This window comes from Canis aureus, chromosome 8, assembly GCF_053574225.1.
Source record: "Canis aureus isolate CA01 chromosome 8, VMU_Caureus_v.1.0, whole genome shotgun sequence".
Classification (NCBI taxonomy): Eukaryota; Metazoa; Chordata; class Mammalia; order Carnivora; family Canidae; genus Canis; species Canis aureus.
In genome coordinates, this window is record NC_135618.1 from 509,103 (window position 1) to 527,948 (window position 18,846).

An 18,846-nucleotide genomic window follows, 5' to 3' on the forward strand; every position below is an offset into this window, starting at 1 on the left:
CTCCAGGCCTCCGCGGCGTCCCCCGACAGCCTCCCTCCCGTTTGGAAGGACGGTGCACGTTTAAATAAAGCGCGCCGGGTCAATAGGAAGCAGGCTGGAGTGTAAGCGGCGTCCTTTTTAAACCTCTACCCCAATTACATCCCTCCCTCGAGGATATTTACAGTCCCCCGTGACACATGCTCTGTACCTTCTCGGTTCAAGGAAAACACACCTACAGCATTTCAAATTAACTACTGACCCTTGCTCGCACACCATAAACAAACCCCTTTCAAAGCCTCAATCGCATTGTGTCCACGCGGATTAGAGCCCGCAGCCCGGTGACCTCATGCGGTGTTAACTTCTCCCGGGCGCCAACAGCGCTCTCCTTTCTACTCAATTACCCCCTTTGGAGCCCGAGGAGCGCTACCCAGTGAACACACACAATGCGCTTCCGCTTCATTACGCTAATCAACAGCGGGATGGAAATAAGCAGAAGAGGAATAAACAAGCTAATTTATCAGGAGGACAGAGCGAGCTTTCACCAGTCGCGCCGCGGAGAAGCGCGGCGGCTACGGGGCACCGACGGCCGGGGTCGCGCCGACACCCCGGGCCCCGCAGAGGCGCAGGTGGGCAGACGCCACACCTGCCCCGGGCGCGGACGCCCCACCTGCACCCGAGACGGCGGCGGGGCAAGCCCGGAGGGGGCCGCGGAGGGCGTCCCGGGAGTCCGCCCCGAGCGCCGACCCCACGGCGGGCGGCTCCGTCCCTCCGGGCCCAGGCGGCCACGAGGGGCCCGACGCCCCGTGGGAAGCTGGGCGCCCCCCCGCCGGCCGGCTGAATCAGCCACCTCGGAGGCTCCGCTCCGTTCCCAGACATTAGCACCATCATCCAGAACAAATTAAAAGTCTCACAGCAATTAAGCCGATTTTTAAAATGAATTTCCCATGGCTCAGTGGTTCAGCAAGCAGCCCGGGCGGAGGAGGAGGCGGCGGGGAGGGCGGGGGCGACTGCTGACCTGCCCGAGCCGCCAGCGCCTCAGCCTCTGCCGCTGGGCTTTTCCGCTTCTTTATATGAACTTGGAAACGTTCAGTCGCAGAAAAAGAATAAAAAATCAACACGGATTTGTACTGAAATGGTGGCTTTCCGGAGGATCCTTCTCTTCGTTTTTAATGCCTTTACCAGCATCGTCTTCTTGTTCAAAAACATCAGTGAAAACGAGGAGGAGGAGGGAACAAAAATATGTGACCCTCATCTCTAGATTTTAGATGTCCACAGGGCACCCCCCAGCCGACCCTGGAAGCACCTGCCTCCCCGCGGAGCAGTCGGGGCGGCCCAGCTCCCCAGGGTGGCGGGGACCCCAGGCGCTCCCCCCGGCCCAAACCCCACCAGCCGCGACGCAGCAGCACCTCGCACCCAGCACGTCCCCGGCCGCTCCTGTCTCAAAGCTTCATCCTCTTCACTTACTAGGCCCTTTAATCCTCGCGGAAAGGTCGGGAGATGCACGTTCCCGCGCCCTATTCACCCATCTGAGGGACCAGGCAACTGAGGCTCTGGGGTGGGGTGTACGCGGGGGCCACGGAGCCACACGAGGGGGGGCTGGCTTGTGCGCCCGGTGCTGCTCCCCACCCCTCAGTTCTGGTGCACACCGGAACAGCAACCCCCTAGCCAGTGCGGTTTTACCCAGGCTTTGGAGCCTTGGATGGGGCACTGCGAGGAGGACAGACGAGGACAGACGGAGGGAGGAGGGAGGAGGGAAGGAGGGGGAGGAAGGGGGGGAGGGGAGGAGGGGGAGGGGAGGAGAATCTTCATTATTTTAGAGGAAGACAGTGACACGATGACCCAGCTGGGGAGGAAGGCCCGGCCCCTGCTCTCCAGCCCCAGCTCTCCCAGCACCACCACCCCCCAAGCTGAGAGCCGTCCCTGTCCGGCATCCCAGTCCCATCCCACGTCCCGTCCCTGTCCGGCGTCCGTGGGGCTTTTCTTTGGCTTCTGGCTCCGTCCCTGTCAGACCACATCTGCTTCCTCAGTCTCTTCCCACGTCCACCTGCTCCGCTGGACGGTCGGCAGGCCCCCATCCCTCTCTGCCGGGCCGGGGCCTGGAGGCCGGGGGATGCTCGCCCGCACACAGGCGGCCACCTGAGCGCCGGGCTCTGCTGTCGAGGGCAGGGACAAGGGCGGCCATCCTGACGCATCACCCATCCCTCCGAGGAGCTGCAAAAGCGTCTGCGCAGTTCTTAGGGGCAAACTGGGCAAGGGGAGTATCCCAGCTTGAAGAGCTTACAGGACGTCACACAAACCATGTGCTCTTCTTAAAGAAGCCCCTGAAACCCAGCCTTCCTGGGGCAGAAGAAATGCATTTACCACAAAGGAAACGTAGACAGTAAAGCACACAATTGCCAACACTGTTCAACGTTCTCAATCCTATGGTCAGTCTGGAGACCAAAGTCAGGAGCCTGGGCTCCCTGCCCCGCAGCGGGCTTCCCTGACCCTGGGCCCGAGCTCAGGGGAGGCCCAGTCGAAGGGACCGGGGAGGCCCATCCTCTCTCCCTCTCATCCTCCCTCCTTCCCTCCCTCCATCCTCCCTCCCATCCTCCTTCCCATTTGCCCTTCCTCCCTCCTATTTTCCATCCCTCCCATCCTCCTCCCCCATCCTCCTTCCCTCCCATCCACCCTCCCCATTTTCCCTTCCTCCCTCCTATTTTCCATCCGTCCCATCCTCCCTCCCATCCTCCTCCCTCCCTCTCATCCTCCCTGCCTCCCTTCTCTATTTCTGGGCACCCATGCTGCACTGCGCTGTGGCAAGCCCTCAAGACAGAGGTAAGCAAACTAGGCCCTTCCTTGCTCTCATGTAGCTTACGGTCTCATAGAGGTGAGATGTTCATCTTTATTTTTTGCTTACGATTTCTTACAGCATTCTAAGTCTAGCTAATGTATCAGAAGTAGTTAATATTTTATAAGAAAAAGATCATCACTTTCTTTTCCCTCGAAGTTTGACTTTCAAAGCTCTTTGTCATTTACATCCTATCTGCAAGCAGAAAATTTCCCAATGGATGATGACTTCAATTTTATAATTTAAAACAGAACAACTGGGATTCAATTTTGCAGCAAGCATGGATGGACTATACCTCTTCCCATGTACTGAGTGATATCCATTTAAAAGTCTTGCTACCTGGGCTTCTCCATGCTATAAAGAGCCATGAAGACTGGTCTGGCATTTTAAAAGAAGGCAAAAATTTAGGATTTAAACTAAACCTTGGTGAAAACTATCACTAACTGGCTCAAAAAGTTAATCGCTCTAATTCACCAAATGGGTAAATGACATGCTTCTTAAATTGCTGGCTATAGCATGGAAGGTGCCTAATAGAAGGCTGTCAAGCAGGGTTGCTGGGTTTCTAACTTTACATCCTCCACTAAGAAGCAGAAACACTCTGCCATGAGCCTAACCAGACAGAGGAGGACTCAAAAAAGGAAAGAAAGAAGGAGATAGAGTGAGAAAGAGGGATCAAAAGAAGGAAAGAACCAAAGAGCAAACCTTGGGAAGTTAATTAGTGACAACCCGTAAATCAGGGAAATAGTTAAATACACAGATTGATGTAACACGTAGGTGTAGGTCACTTAGGTTCCTCAAACCCTACAGCCTCCCTATAAAGGGGAAGTTTTATCTTATTTTTTTAAGTACGCTCTACACCAACGTGGGGCTTGAACTCACAATCCTGAGATCAACAGCCGCACGCTCTACCGACAGGTGCCCCAGGAGACATTTTTAGATGAGGAAACTGAGGCTCACAGCACGTACATGGTTTATCCAAGTTACAAAGCAAATTTGTGAACAAACCAGATCATACCCATTGATCAACCATAAGACCACATGCCGACAGTCAGAACTCTGATCACTTTGAATGGAAGGATCAGTATGTTTATCGAAACACAGAAGCATCATAAGGAAAACCTTGAACCGACTGCCTTGTTGTTTATACAGTGACTGTTCCCCAGGAATCCAGTCAGAAGCCCAAGTCATCAAAGGCAACGTCGAAAATTATCGCAGCAGCTGAGGTTAGCCAGGAGACTTCCTAGGATGTGAGGCAGAGGACTTCCCCAGACGGGGCTGGTGTCAGGACATAACCCAAGTCCCGACAAGAAATATTACCGTCTCAAATATATACGTATGCTGATTTTGTTCAAATCCCAAATGGATTGCTCATCCTTCTCCCAAACTCTATTTTCTCTTTTGCCTTTTTTTAAACAGGTGGGTGAAGCAGGGAGGAGGGGAATGGGAGGATTCTTCTGATACCTATAGAAAGAAAGAAAGAAAAAAAGAAAGAAAAGAAAGAAAGAAAGAAAGAAAGAAGAAAAAGAAAGAAAACATACTAATTGAAAAGTGAAAAAATAAAAATAAAAATAAATTAAAAAAAAAAAAAAAGAAAGAAAAGTGACCTTAAGTGTCCTTTGAGGTTACAGATCTTGTGTACAAATTATCCTGTTTCTCTTTCATCAACCATTGTCCAGAAACGTCATGTTCTCAGTACAAAACTCTTTTGTGTTTAGGCATGTTCAAAGGATGATGCTGGGGATGTGACCCTGGCTGGCTCATGGACCTGCAAACTGGGTAAATGAGGAGGAAGGGTGAGCAAAAAGATGCCTAAGGTCCCGGATTCCCGTCGCAGGCGAGCCCCACCCCACGCCCTACTTAGAATTCAGAAGCTGAGCCTTTCTAAGCTTAGAGAGGTGTGTTCTGTGAGTGGCAGCCTGGCCCCACGCGGTTCAGCCTTTTCAAAGGCTCAGTAAAAATCTTATCTACACCTTCCCTTCGCCCAGGCAGGCTGGGGCTGAGGCTGGAGCCCATTTCACACAAGCCAGAACGAGCTTAACAGAACAGAGAAAAGAAAGGAATGTGGGGACATGTCTTTTCCACATTGAAGGCATTCCATTCTCGGGCAAGTTACAACCTAAATGAGAGCAGATAAAATCTCTAAGAACCCAGAGTAAAAAGAACAGGGCTTCAAAAAGACCCGATTTGCCTTGAGAAAGGGCTGGATTTAATAAAATATGGAACCCAACTTTTGGTTGTGATCACCTAAAGGCAAGCATGTGAAACAGGGACTCGAAAGCCAAGATTTGAGGCAAAGAATGTACAAGGGGGAAGGGACGGTCTCGCCAATAAATGGGAAAACTGAACAAAAGAAGGAAATCAGATTGCTCTCTTCCACCACGCACAAAAACGACTCAAAACGGATTAAAGACTTGAATGTATGACCTAAAACCACAGAACTCCTAGAAGAAAACATAGTTGGTAGGCTCCTTGACACTGGTCTTGGCGATGATTTTTTGGATCGGACTTCAAAGGCAAGGGCAACAAAAGCAAAAATAAACAAGCAAGGCTCCGTCAAACTTAAAAGCTTCTGCACAGCAAAGGAAACCATCAGCAAAATGAAAAGGAAATCTACTGAATGGGAGAAAATATCTGCAAAACATAGATCCCCAAAGGGGCTAATACCCAAAATACATAAAGAACTTGGGGTGCCTGGTTGGCTCGGTCAGCAGAGCACGCAACTCTGATCACAGGGTCCTGAGTTTGAGCCCTGAGTTAGGCGTAGAGACTACTTTAAAATCTTAAAAAAAAAAAAAAAAAAAAAAAGAAACAAGAAAAACAGGGATGTCTGGGTGGCCCAGCAGGTTTAGGGCCTGCCTTCAGCCCAGGGCCTGGTCCTGAAGTCCCGGGATCGAGTCCCACGTCCAGTTCCTTGCAGGGAGCCTGCTTCTCCCTCTGCCTGGGTCTCTGCCTGTCTCTCTGTGTTTCTCATGAATAAATAAATAAAATATTAAAAAAAACCCAAAAACAAAAGCCACATCACACAACCGAATAACAACAGCAACAACAAAAAACAATCTGATTTAAAAACGGGTAGAGAGGGATCCCTGGGTGGCGCAGCGGTTTGGCGCCTGCCTTTGGCCCAGGGCGCGATCCTGGAGACCCAGGATCGAATCCCACGTCGGGCTCCCGGTGCGTGGAGCCTGCTTCTCCCTCTGCCTGTGTCTCTGCCTCTCTCTCTCTCTGTGACTATCATGAATAAATAAATAAAATCTTAAAAAAAAAAAAAAAAAAAACGGGTAGAGAACCTGAATAGGTATTTTTCCAAAGAAGACATACAGATGGCCAACAGACACGAGAAGATGCTCAGCAGACCTAATCCACGTGGAAATGCAAACCAAAACCCACAGAAAGATATCACCTCACCCCTTAGAATGGCTATTACCAAAACGACAAGAAATAACCAGTGTTGGCAAAGATGTGGAGTAAAAGGGACCCTTGTGCAGGGTTGAAATGGAAGCCAGCGCAGCCACTATGTAAACAGTGGGAAACCTGCGGAGCTTCCTCCAAAAATTAAAAATAGGATGACCGTATGATCCACCAATTCCACTCCTGGGTATTTAGCCAAGGAAAGTGAAAACACTCATTCAAAAAAATACATGCATCCCCTTGTTCACTGCAGCATTCTTTACGACAGGCTACGGACACATCCCAAGTGTCATCGACAGATGAGCGGGTGCGGATGTGAGGCCTGTACGCAACGGAATAGTCCTGAGCCATGAAAAAGGGTGAGGTCTTGCCATCTGCAGCAACACGGACGGCCCCTGAATACATCATGCTAATAAATGAAATAACCCAAAGACAAATACCCTATGATGTCACTTGTATCTAAACCTGAAAAACAAACCAGATGAAGACACAAAACCAAACTAAGAGCTACAGGGAGCCGACTGGTAGTTAACAGAGGGGAGGGGGTTGGGGTCAGGCAAACTTGGTGAATGCGGTCAAGGGGCACTAACCCCCAGTGATGAAATAAGTCAGTCACGGGGCTGTGTGCAGGGTCCGGCAGGGGCCGCAGCCTCAACACTGCAGCGCTTAGCTGGAAGTTGCTCAAACAGATCTTAAAAGTTCTCATCGCCAGAAAAATCCACCGTGTACGTTTGCATGGTGACCGATGGTAGGCAGACTTCCGTGGTGACCACTTCGCGGGACAAGCACCCAGGCGTCATGCTGCACGCCGGACACTAATGCTCCAGGCTCATCAGACGTCACTTACGACGTCCGTACTCTCCTGCTAAATCAGAGGACGCGGGGAAAACTCGTCTTTGTGACTGCCTCCTTCCAACCAAGGGGCAGGCGGAGGACGGATAATTCACGGTATCCTGCGTGGCCCTGTGGAATCACAAACATGCACGACGGCAGCCCTCAAGGCACGGAGAGCTCCATTCTAAGCCCTACCGGGCCAACTGGAACGTTCTGCTTGCGACTACCGGCGGGGTGAAGAGGTGGCGGAGATGAAGAACGAGCAAGCACAGACCAAAAGAATATAGGGCATGTGGACGCCCCCAGACCCACTGCGACTTCAGATCTATCCCCGCCCCAGACATCCCTGAAAGTAGAAGAGCGAGTCACAGACTCTCAGACGAGGACGCCCGCGACTGGTGACGTCTTAAGACTCAGCACAAGGACGGAACTCCAGGTGGCAGGAGGAAGGACCAAGGTTGTGAGGTTTCTCTTTTATCATTAAGTTTTAAATCCGCAGGTTCTCAAGCAGGATGCAGGGCCCGGGCCACACTCTGCACGCAGGGAAGGAATTTAGTCGTTGTCAAGTTCTGTAGTTTCTTTAAAATCCGCGTAGAACAGCGCAGCACTGGGTGTAATTGCCAAGAATACCAAGTGTACGAAGGCAAGAGTGAGAAGACATTCGTGTTGTTGTTCTTTCCTTTTTCTTTTTTAAGAGAGGGAGGGGGTGGGGCGGGGCGGACGGAAAGGGCGAGAGAGCATCTCAAGCAGGCTCTAGGCCTAGCTCAGAGCCTGACGCCGGGCTCGACCTCACCACCCCCAGGCCATGACCTCACCCAAAAACGAGAGGCAGATGCTCAACCGACTGAGCCCCAGGCACCTCGAGCCCCCCAGGGGCCTCACTATGACATTTTCAACTAACAGCAAAGTCAACGGAGCTCTAGGAACCACACGCGGCGGTTTCTGCACACAAACCACAGGGCCTTCCAGGTGAGCCTCACGCTGAAGCTCAGCAGATATGAGCTTGCGGGGCTGACCGGCCCTACGCTCAGTCCAAGCCATGGCCCTGCCTCCAACTGCGTAAGCCGAGGCCCCTCCCTTTCCTGGGGCTCTGATGCCTCCTCGACGGAGGTCAAGCAAGATGGTCCCCAAGGCCCCTTTACAGCTTGATAGCAGACCCACAGCCTCCACTCAGGCCAAACACCACCACCGTGCACAGCCTCGGTGGACCCGACGAGCTGCACTGCTGCAGGTCACAAGACTGGAGAGACCAGTTGTCACGGCGGCCTGCAATGACGCCGCCTGGGGGCCACCGAGGTGCGAGACGACTCGCCTGTATCCCAGAGACCCCAGGATCCTGGGCCTGCTTCCTTTGTCCTCGTGTTACCTGCTACACGTCCACATCTCCCTGCCGCCAGTGAACTCAGGAGGCGAATCACCCCAACGACCGTAGACTTAGGAAACGGCACACCTGAGCTCTACTAAAATGGTGTAGAAAGCAGGGGCGCCTGGTTGGGTTGGTGGGTGGGGCGTGTGACTCTTGATCTTGGAGTTTGAGCCCCACGTTGGGTAGACAAGTTCCTTAAATACATGTTTTTTAATCGTGTATGAAGCAAAAGTAATGAACAGGCCTCAAATAAAAGCATGAGGAATTCTCCTGGGAATAAAATGCGCTTGCCTCAGACGACCACGTAGACTTGCGTTCTGACTTACTGACGATCTACAACATTAACACCATCTGGGGAAGGCTCACTACGAGACCCCAGGTGGTAACGGGAATTACGGTTTGGAAGCAAGATGACCTCTCTGCGCACTCTCGAGCCCAAAGCAGCTATGTTTTGGGTCATTCCCATACCTCCCGAATCTGGAGGTGTTGGACAAAGTGGTGCTGACTCAAGGAAGACGAGGAATAGGAAATAAACAACATCGTAGGGAAGTTGCCCCAGATCCAGGAACGGAGAAGGACGGGGGAAGAAAAGTAGGCGATGGACGTGAGGTTAAGCAGACGGCTTCGGTGGAAGTCCTCTGGGAATCGCATCTTCGCTGGGCCTGCTCCGGTGCGACAGCCCAACAGGTGCCATGTCCTGTAGAGGGTGGCTCCTCACGGCCATCACCATGACGCAGGAGGGCCCTGTCCCACAGAGTCGAGGGGGGCGGCCAAGAGGCTTTTGTGACTTGAGACCAGAGGAGGTTTGCCGAGGTCAAGCCAGGTTTCCCTCCACCATGGGGAGCTCCTCCATCTCTCTCTGGGAGGAGCTCAGCCAGGACTAAGGCAGCAGTCAACTGGGCCCCAACCAGGCCTTGTGAGCTTAGCTTATTAATCTGGGCTTTGGGGAAAAAAAAGAAAAAAGAAACGGAAGAAGAAGAAGAACCAACCACTGACAGCTCCATTACCTTCCTTCTAATGAAAATCATAACTGAGCTTGCAGAGCAAAGGTAAGAACTTGGCCTCGTCTTTAGTTACTTCGGCTCTGGAAATGCGTAGTTGCGGATAAGGCCTCTGAGTTAACCCAGGGCACTCGCCAGGCGTCTCAGAAGGCCCTAGGACTCCCGGGGCCCAGGGAAGGAGGAACACCTGTCTAACCGAGTGGGGGGGAGGAGAAAGAGGGAACAGGAAATCGCCCTTGAGGACCGGGGTTTAAAAAACACAGGAGCCGGAAACGGCTCAGGTTGGAGGCGGCGGACGGCATCGGAGATCGGTTTCGGAAACCCAGGTACAAGTCGTGTCCCAAAGAGAGGGCCTTGAGTTTCCCTCCCTGCGTCCATATCCACCCCCACCCTCCCTCGCCTCCCCTGCGCTCGGGGGCCATACTCAGGACGTCTCCTGCGAGCTGAGTCCAGGAGGCATCCCGGGCGTTCGGGACTTTGCGGTTATCTTGACTCATCTTCGACGACAACTCTCAGCTCCCGTCCGCTGTGTGGGAGGATCTGTCTCTGGAGGGAGCTGGGGTGGTACTTTCTCAGGTCCGCTCTCTCCAGCTCGGCCTGCAAGCGCTGGTCAGCATTTCCAACGGCCGCTGCACTCAAAATCAGGATCATTGGTTTAGGAAGTTACTAGGTCAACGATTAGTACCCACGCAGCGACGAGGGCACGTGGTTTGGGAAAGAGGTAGAAACAGAAAAGGGGGAGGCTGGACTTCCAGCCTGTGCCGAATCTGTGCGGAACCAATCTTATCACGCTCGACACCTGGTCTCCGTAAAACTCGAAGGAACAATAGGAGAGCGGCTTTAGACGTAGGAGCACGACTTAGGAGGCAGTGGAGAATCGCGCACTCGCGTGCCTGCCTTCTCGCTTCCGGTCTCGGTCACCTCTGAAACGCTCCTTATTTTTTTTTTCTATATTTTTATTTATTTATTCATGATCGACAGAGAGGGAGGGAGAGAGAGAGAGAGGCAGAGACACAGGCAGAGGGAGAAGCAGGCTCCATGCACCGGAGCCCGACGTGGGATTCGATCCCGGGTCTCCAGGATCGCGCCCTGGGCCAAAGGCAGGCGCTAAACCGCTGCACCACCCAGGGATCCCCTGAAACGCTCCTTAAATGAGCATCTGGTTCATCTGAAAACTGGAGAAAGCACCTGCTTCTCCAGGTCGTCATGATGGTTAAAGGAATCCACACGTGTAAAATACTTCCCGTAGCCTCCCAATGAATACTCAAAAAGCAACAAATCACAAGTAGGCAGATCCCTCACTACTGGTCCGATGACAATCTGATTACTGCTTTTGCTCCCCTATAAAATTTAATTAGAGGTGGAACACGGTGGACGCAGGGGAGAAGAGGTAGCAGTAAAAGGCAAAGAGGTGAACCAAGTATTTCTGTATTCTCAAACACAGGGTTGCTCCTTTCTGGTATTTAGCAATCCCTTTACATTAGCCTTATTATGAAAATGAGTGATTGCAAAACATTTCATCATCAATTTTGAAATCATCGGGGCGCCTGGGTGGCTCAGTCAGTTAAGCAACTGCCTTTGGCTCGGGTCATGATCCCGGGGTCCCGGGCTGGAGCCTTGCATCACACCCAGGCTCCCTGCTCAGTAGCGAGCCTGCTTCTCCCCCTCCCTCTCCCCCTGCTTGTGCTCCCTCTCTCTCCCAAAGAGATACAATAAAATCTTTAAAAAAAAAAATTTTTTTTTTCAAAAAAGCCATTTAAAAAAAAAAAAGTTTGAGATCACCGACACGTCGAGGTCCCCTCCACTGCCACCCGCTCCCCATCCTGGCACTTTCAGAAGCGTCCACCTTGGGCGCACGTGTGTGTTAGGGCGCCCTGACCACACCAGGCATGAATGAAACAGACACAATCATTTCACCTCTCGGTGTCCCGTCTCCCACCGTCCCCCAGAGTCTCTATCAGAACGGAGGGCGGGTACATCTTTGAATAGAGAAAGCCCGTCAGCATTTTTCCCAAAGAACAAAATGTACCTATTCATGGTGTCAGCATGGAAGCCTCCGGTCCGACATGCTCTCTCGTTATTATGCACGGGCGTGTGTACAAACAGAAATTTCCCTTTGGAGAAGAGAACTTTCAACTTTGGGTTAAAGGCTCTTCTTTCAAGGCTCTCCCATGGCTGCCAATCCACACCCTCTAAAAGCCTCTCCACCCGGTGGATCCCTTCTCTCCTCTTCCTTTGAAAAAGCCCTGATGTATATAAACTGTGTAAATACGCTAAAACCACCAACCTGGGAAGATAAAATCGGGTAATCTTTCTTAAAGTAGAGCTCAAACGCTTTTATGGATAATGAACTTGGCTGCTCAGCCAACTGGATGATTCAGACAATTATAGGAACTAGCTAGAACCTGTAAGAAGTTGGTCAGAGAGGCACATGCAGAACTTCTCGAAAGGTGTCCTCCCCTTAGCCGTGGTCCGGCCCTGCAGTCATAAAAAGCCGAGCTCCGTTTCGCTCATCATCGTATTGGATTTTTCCCATCTGATATGTCACCTAATGAGTAAAATGAGAAAGCAGCTGCGTTCACAGCGTTGCTCATCATCTCTTTCTGGATTTAAACCGCGTTCGTTTGATCTTCAAGGCTTTGGAAGGTGGGGGCAGGATAGCCCGATGGTTGAGGACCGTGGCTCTGATGTCAGACCGACGAGAGTCCGCGCGGAGCTCTGGCCCCGACCAGCTTGGGCAGTCTTGACTCACTGGGTCATCTCGGTTTACTTACACGTAAGGTAGGTTCGGGGCCACCAATCCGCCAAGGCTTTGCATGGACCGAACCGGGTAAAGTCTGGCTCACGGCGCACGTTTAACTAACACGCTAAACATCCGCTGTGTTATTTTAGCCACACATTTCTTTCAAGATGAAAGACCAATCATTTGATAGCGTAACTGACAGGGCTTCGCATTTCACATGTTCTCAGGTTCTCGGTAAATGAGTGAGAATTATCTTGATGCTAGAACTTCATCGTAGGAAATCTTCTGCCCGTGCACTTGGATTAAGAAGCACTCCCTTCTACCTCTGGTTCTCCTGGGCTACCCGGGCTTCAAGTCTCCTCCTTCCTAACCCCCAGGAGCCCCTGCAGCCCCATCCTGGGCACACGGCCGGCTCTCATCAATAGTTGGCCTATGAGGCAGGAGACCCACATGAGCTCTGAGCTAAGGACTTTCACAGAATCTCAAATTCTCAATCTCCATAGAAACACCTTTACGAGGATGATAAGAATCTTTCCTCAGTCTATATGAACTTAAAAAAAAATGTAAAGGCCAAATTATTGCAAAATGTCAACTAGCTAGGAAAGGCTTTGAGTCTAGATCTGGGTTCAGGCGGGAGATCTGAAAGCCTTCCAAAGCCCTACACGACATGATTATCTCAAGGAAATGTTTCTCACCTTGAATAAGGAAAAGGGAAAGTTCCAGTAGAAGGCTAGACAGGCGGCTAGCGATTAGATGAAAGCGTGATGAGAGATTATGAGAACAAGCATGGTTTTGTTGCAATAACCAAGAGGATAATGAAGTTTTTTTTAAAAGTCAAATAATGTAATTCCCACTGGAAAAAAAAAAAAAAATCTCCCACCTTTTACAAGCAGAATTTTTGAGATTGCACAGTAGTCCTACAAGCCACACCAGGTACTCCAGCGGTTTAACAAAGAGAAAAAAATTACGTGGTTCAGCCAGATATGAAATTTTGCAAAACAAAAAGGAGACTCAAATACAGAAAAAAATGTAGGCTAACATCCACCGAATGCCAACTAATTAGTTCTTTTTGAGATTCTCACCGGATACCCAAACACTGCAGGGTTACAGACATTCCATTATTAATATATGCAGAAATATAATGTACACCACAGCAAGCTTAAAACCTAATGTCCTGGGAAGCAAACCTTTACATACTCTGCATAGCTCTCAATTTATTTGGTTTCTTAAAATCCTGCAACTGCCAACTAAACAGTAGCAGAAACAAAAATCCACATGAATGGACCACAATCAAGACTATCAATAGTTCCCATTTAAATAACAATAGCAGCGTAACATGGGCTGTAGCACGGAAAAGCAGTAAATCAGTCCATGTACCAACTGAGAAAACTGATTATGTATTGTTTATAAATATGGGATATTCTTGGCATTAAGACACAAAGAAGGCTACTCATGGTAAGCTTTGGAAAGAAGGCAATCCTCCCCGAAGATAAAATATTTGGCGATTTGTGGATACTTATCTGGAGTTTCAGTTTGGAATAGCCTCGTTTCCGGCATGCTTAGAACAATGCAATCATGTTTTATTCATTCAGCTCTGATCTCCATACTCTTCCTCGCAGGGTTAGAACAGGTGGGAACGGTGACCTGCTTCTGCAACCATTATATCCCCCAGACATGACTAATTTGAAGCTGAGCAAATTGCACATAATGGGCCAGGGATTCAAGTTCATGATTTTTAGTAGGCTGCACTCTTGTTTCAGGGCACATGGCCCCCCTCCCCTCCCCCTTCCTACCACCCCTGCAGCTGCCTCTCCGTGCATGAAATCAAAGGGAAATTATTTTTTTACATTTTCTGCGGGCTTCTTTTTAAGGAGGATGAAGATTAGGCTACATCTTGAAAAATATCTTATTTTCCTTTAGGGGTTCTTAAGTTTTTTAAATACATTCTAAATACTAAAGAAGCCAGCCACTTAAGAACCCTTCTCAACACGTAGGAAAACAATCAGATGCAGGATTTTATAGCGGCTCAAAGTTTTTACAGAAGCATGGCATAACTGTGAATTTTTGAATACCCCAAATGCTATCATATAAGGTACTGGTTTCTAGAGCCTTTTTACAAAATACCAGGAAAGGTCTGCAGCATAAAGAACTGGCAAGAGAAGAGCCGACGACCAAAACAAGCAGAAACCGAGACAAAAACTTGGTTCAGAGAAGGCCCCTGGGAAGTATTTAAGCCGGCTAAAGGAAAACCCAATCCCTCCTATTTGCTTTTATCTAACGTTTCCATTTTCCCATCCACTCTAGAAGGCTGCAGCCAGATACCAGTCTAAACATCCTATGAAACTCCACCAAGGAGGGAAATGAAACTTGTTGGCTAAGTGCCTGGTGGCTTTGGGGTGCACAGTGTGCGGCGACCGAGGGGGTGGCCGGTTGCTGTGCTTGGCAGGTCCACAGGCGGGGGCCTTGGGCTCTCCCGGACGGGGCTTTGCCCTCCAGATCCCCCCTTTCCTAGGCTGCCGCGTTTCCCTTTTGTGGGGGACAACAGTGATGAAAAAGAAACAAATATTAGGGCCGATTCAAAGCAAAGATTTTCCTTTCTCACTTGGCCTCTGCAGATGAGGTGAAACGACACTTCACACACACACACACCCCTGGCTTCCTACTCAGCAGGGGCACTGAGCGGCCACGGCTGCTCTTCCCACTGGGGACAGTGGAGGAGGAGGTTTCTCCGCGGAGCTGCGACTTGGCAGCCTGGGAACCGCGTCTTCAAGCACCGGTCCCAGCGGCCCAGTGCTCAGCTCCGGTCCTCGCCCTTGCCCTCGCCCAGCTTCACCCGCTGCCCATGTTAGGGACGTCCTGTGGGGAAGCATCCCCCTCGCCTCTGCCCCTATTTCCCCCAGCCCCCCCTGCACCCCAGTTCAGATGGGCTGGACGGAGAGACAGGCTCTAGCTGGTGCAGCCGAGCTGACCAAGCCACCAGGCAGCGCTTGGGGTGAACTGGATCTGGTCTCGCAGCCTCGGGCAAGCGGGGGCACAGGCCCTGCAACCGAGGGAGGGAGGGAGGGAGGAGGGGGGCCCGGGCGGTGAACCCGCACAGCTGCCCCCAACAGGTGTCCCACACAGAGCTCCTTCTTTTCTATGGGAAGCTGGGACTGCAGCCCTTTCCCCGGGGGAGAGGAATCCACGGTGAGGACCCAGCGCTAACTTTTCGAGCCGGGGATGGCCCGGTGGCCAGCCGAGCCCTGTGGGAAAAGCAAGCCTTGGCACCACTTCCTCCAGACAAACCCCTTTTGAACACAGGGCGGCTGCGATCCCATGGCAACCGTGGTGTGGCACCTCTGTCCCCAGCACGAAGACGCTGGACACTGCGCCCTGGGAGGGCGGCCCCGCAGCGGGGCGTGGGCTCCCGGGGCCAGGGACCAGCCTCGCCGGGAAGGAAAAAGGCACGCGCACCCCGACCAGCACCCGGCCACGACGTGCAGGGCTCGCGCTTGTGCAAAAACCTCAAAGAGGATGAAGGTCAGACGGGGATAATAGGCCAATTTAATTCTGAAAGCACAAGGTGCAAGAAATTTTAATTACGGTCTGCCACGGAAATCACACAGGATCCGGTGGCATCTCCTGCAACGGCTCATCAAGGGAGACAAGAGGTGTAATTGCAACCGCTGCGTAATCACCGCCAGGGCCCCGCGGAGGCTGCGGAGGCTGCGGAGGCTCCGGGCCAGGGCGCGCGGGGGCGCGGGGGCGCGGGGGCTGCGGGGCTGCGGCGGGCGGGGGCCTGGGGGACGCTCCGCCCCTGCCCTTTGTGCGAGCGCCCGGCGTGGGGCCGCGGGGGCCGGCGGGGGCGGGGGCGGGGCGCGGGGCGCGGGGGCTCGGCTCAGGGCTCGGCTCAGGGCTCTCCGCACCTCCCCGCACCTCCCCGCACCCGCGCCCGCCGCCAAGTTGGCGCCGAAGTTTGCGCCGCGGTCCGAGGGGTCGGGGCCGGGGTCGGGGCGAGGGCGCGCGTGCGGCCGGGACCCGCGGGCAGGGGGGCGGCGCCTCGGCGGGCGGGACGCCTCCTCCAGGAAGCCCGCTGGGCTCCCCCCTCCGCCCCGGGCGCGGAGGCGCTGGCCGGCGGGGTCGGGGTGGGGGTGGGGGATGGGGTCCGGGACGCGCTCGGCCGGGGCGGGGCGGGGCAGCTCCTCGGGGGCGGGTCCCCCTCTCCCCCCCCCCCCCGCCCCGCCGCGTCCCGCCTCCCGGCCCGGGTCTCGGAGCCCGACCGCGGGGCGCAGGGGGAGGCCCGGGGGTCCCGGGGGCGGGGCGGGGCGGCACCTCCGGGGGCGGGTCCCCCCCCCCGCAGGCCCCCGGCGCCCGCCCCCCGCCCCGGGCTCCTCCCCGCCTTCGCCGCCTCCGCCTCCGCCTCCCGCGTCCCGCCGGGGTCTGGAGCCGACCGCGGGGCGCGGGGGCCTTGGGGGGCGGGGGCGGGGGTCCCGGGGGCGGGGCAGCAGCTCCGGGGCGGGGCCCCCTCCCGGCCCCCTCCGCGGCCCCCTCCCCCCGCCTCCCCCCTCCGCCCTCCCCCCTACCCCGCCGCCTCCCGCCTCCCGCCTCCCGCCGGGTCTCGGGCCCGACCGCGCGGCGCGGGGAGCCGGGGCGAGGGGTCCGGGGGTCCGAGGCGCGGGGGCGCGGGGGCGCGGCAGCATCTGGGGGGCGGGTCCCAGTTCCCGGCCCCCGGCGCCCTCCGCGGACTCCCCCAGGACCCCCCCGCCTGCCGCCTCCCGCCTGCCGCCTCCCACTGGGTCTCGGGGCGCGGGGCGGGGGGCCCGGGGGGCCGGGGCCGGGGCAGCAGCCGGGGGGGGCGGGTCTCCCCTCCGGCCCCTCCGCGGCCTCCTCCCCCCGCCGGGTGCCGGGGCGCGGGGGTCGCGGGGACGGGGGTCGGGGCAGCAGCTCGGGGTCCCCCGCCGCCTCCCGCCGGTGCCGGGGCGCGACCGCGGGGCGCAGGGGGCCACCCGGAGCGCACCCCCGGGCGGAGAGGGCGGCGCGCCCGGGCCCTGCCCCGGCTCCCCGGGCGGCGTGCAGGGGGCGGGGGGGGGGTCCGGGGCCGGGGAAGGGTCCGGGGAAGGGCCCCGGCCGGTCCCTGCTGCCGCCCCGCGCGCCCCCGCCCCGCCCGCGCCGCCGCCTCTCAAGTGGATACTGAAACTAGGCCAAAACTTTTTCGCCTCCTTTTCTGCGAGCCACTAGACTGGATGGAGCCCCACGGAGCCGGCGGCCGCGCTCCCGCCGCACAATAGCCGCGCTAATTAGCTCATGGAGGCGGCGCCGACACTGTAACGAGTCGCCGCGAGCGGCCGCGGCCCGGGCGCCGCAGGGGAAAAGTTTGCGGGCCGCGCACTCACCGACCAGGCCTCCCACCAGGAAGGCGGCGACCTGCAGCGCCAGCAGGGCGCCCCCGACGACGCACAGCTTCCTGGTGCTCATGTTCTCGATGATGGCCCCGGCCATGGCTGCGCCCCTCGCCGCGCGCGCTCGCCCCGCCGCGCCCTCGGGGCCCCGACTCCGGGCTGCGCGGCGCGGGGCGCTCCCGGGGCCGGCGCGAGACTGGGCCGCCCGCCGCCTGCGGACGCTTAAAGGAGCAGGAGCGGATCACATGACGCCGCGCGCCCTCCCTCCTCCCCCCTCCCTCCTCCTCCTCCCTCCTCCCTCCTCCCCCGCCGCCCGCCGCCGCCCGCCCCCCGCGCCTCCGCCCGCCCGTCCCCCCCACCCCGAGCCCGGCGCGCCGCGGGGACCCACTGGGAGGCCGCCGCGCCGCCCCCGCGGAACTCCAGCCCCGCTCGCTCCTCCGCAAACTTGCGCGGACGGGACCACGCCGAGGCGCCGCGAAGCCCCACGCGCCTGCCCGCGCGCGCCCTGGCAGCGCCCCTCGCCGCCCCGCGGGGTGCACGCGCGCGTCCCTGCAACTCCCCCAGGGGGAAGGAAGGAGGGCGGCGCGGCAGCCCCCGACGGCTCCCGTCCCACCCGAGCGCGACCTCCCGGGCCTGCGGGTCCCATGTTCCATCCACAACCTGCCTGCGCTTGGTCACACACACACACGCACACACACACACACCCCTGAACACGGTTGCCACCACCTGCCACCGCCGAGACACGGGCTCCTTGCGCCCCCCTGGACCCGCACCCCCTCTTGCAGAGCGAGCACCCCCAGTCTCCCCTCCTCTCCCCGATGGAAGGTGCCGCAGATGCCCCCGGGTGGGTGCGAGGACTCGTTTCCAGGCTCCCACCCGGCTACAGGCTCCTGCGCACGGGAACGGCCGTCTCCTGGGAGTCTAACAGGTCTTGACAGTTCGGGGGACCTGGGTGCTGCTGGATCACCCCTTCCTCGTGGGCAGCTGGCTCACACACCGAGCCCGACTCATGCTCCAGGCTGTGTCCCCTCAGCCCCGAGGAGGGCAGGATGTGAGGACGCCGCAGCGCCCTGCAGGAGCCGGCCCAGCTCCCACCCACCGAGCAGTGACAGCGCCCTTCACCCCGGATGCCCCAGGCCAGGTGGAGGGGCGAGCAGAAGGCGGCCAAGCAGGGGTCCGAAGGGCCCGGCACCCCAGCACCCGCACCCCGCGTCGGTTATTTGCCTCTCTTCGTTATCTTTTCACAAGCTTACCTCGTTTCTGTTTCCCCGGACAAGAGCAGGTTCCGGGGCATCCTGAAGGGTGGG

General features: G+C 55.8%; 1 protein-coding gene across 1 annotated transcript in view; it reads right to left on the reverse strand.

Annotated features, from left to right (window-relative positions):
• WLS (Wnt ligand secretion mediator) overlaps positions 1 to 17,707 on the reverse strand; it is a 92,950-nt gene extending 75,243 nt beyond the window's left edge. Inside the window, exon 1 of the mRNA XM_077904985.1 lies at positions 17,534 to 17,707. Within this exon, the coding sequence (XP_077761111.1) occupies positions 17,534 to 17,639 (106 nt within the window). The 5' untranslated portion in view covers positions 17,640 to 17,707. The remainder of the gene's footprint in view (positions 1 to 17,533) is intronic.
• Positions 17,708 to 18,846: the final 1,139 nt, after the last annotated feature.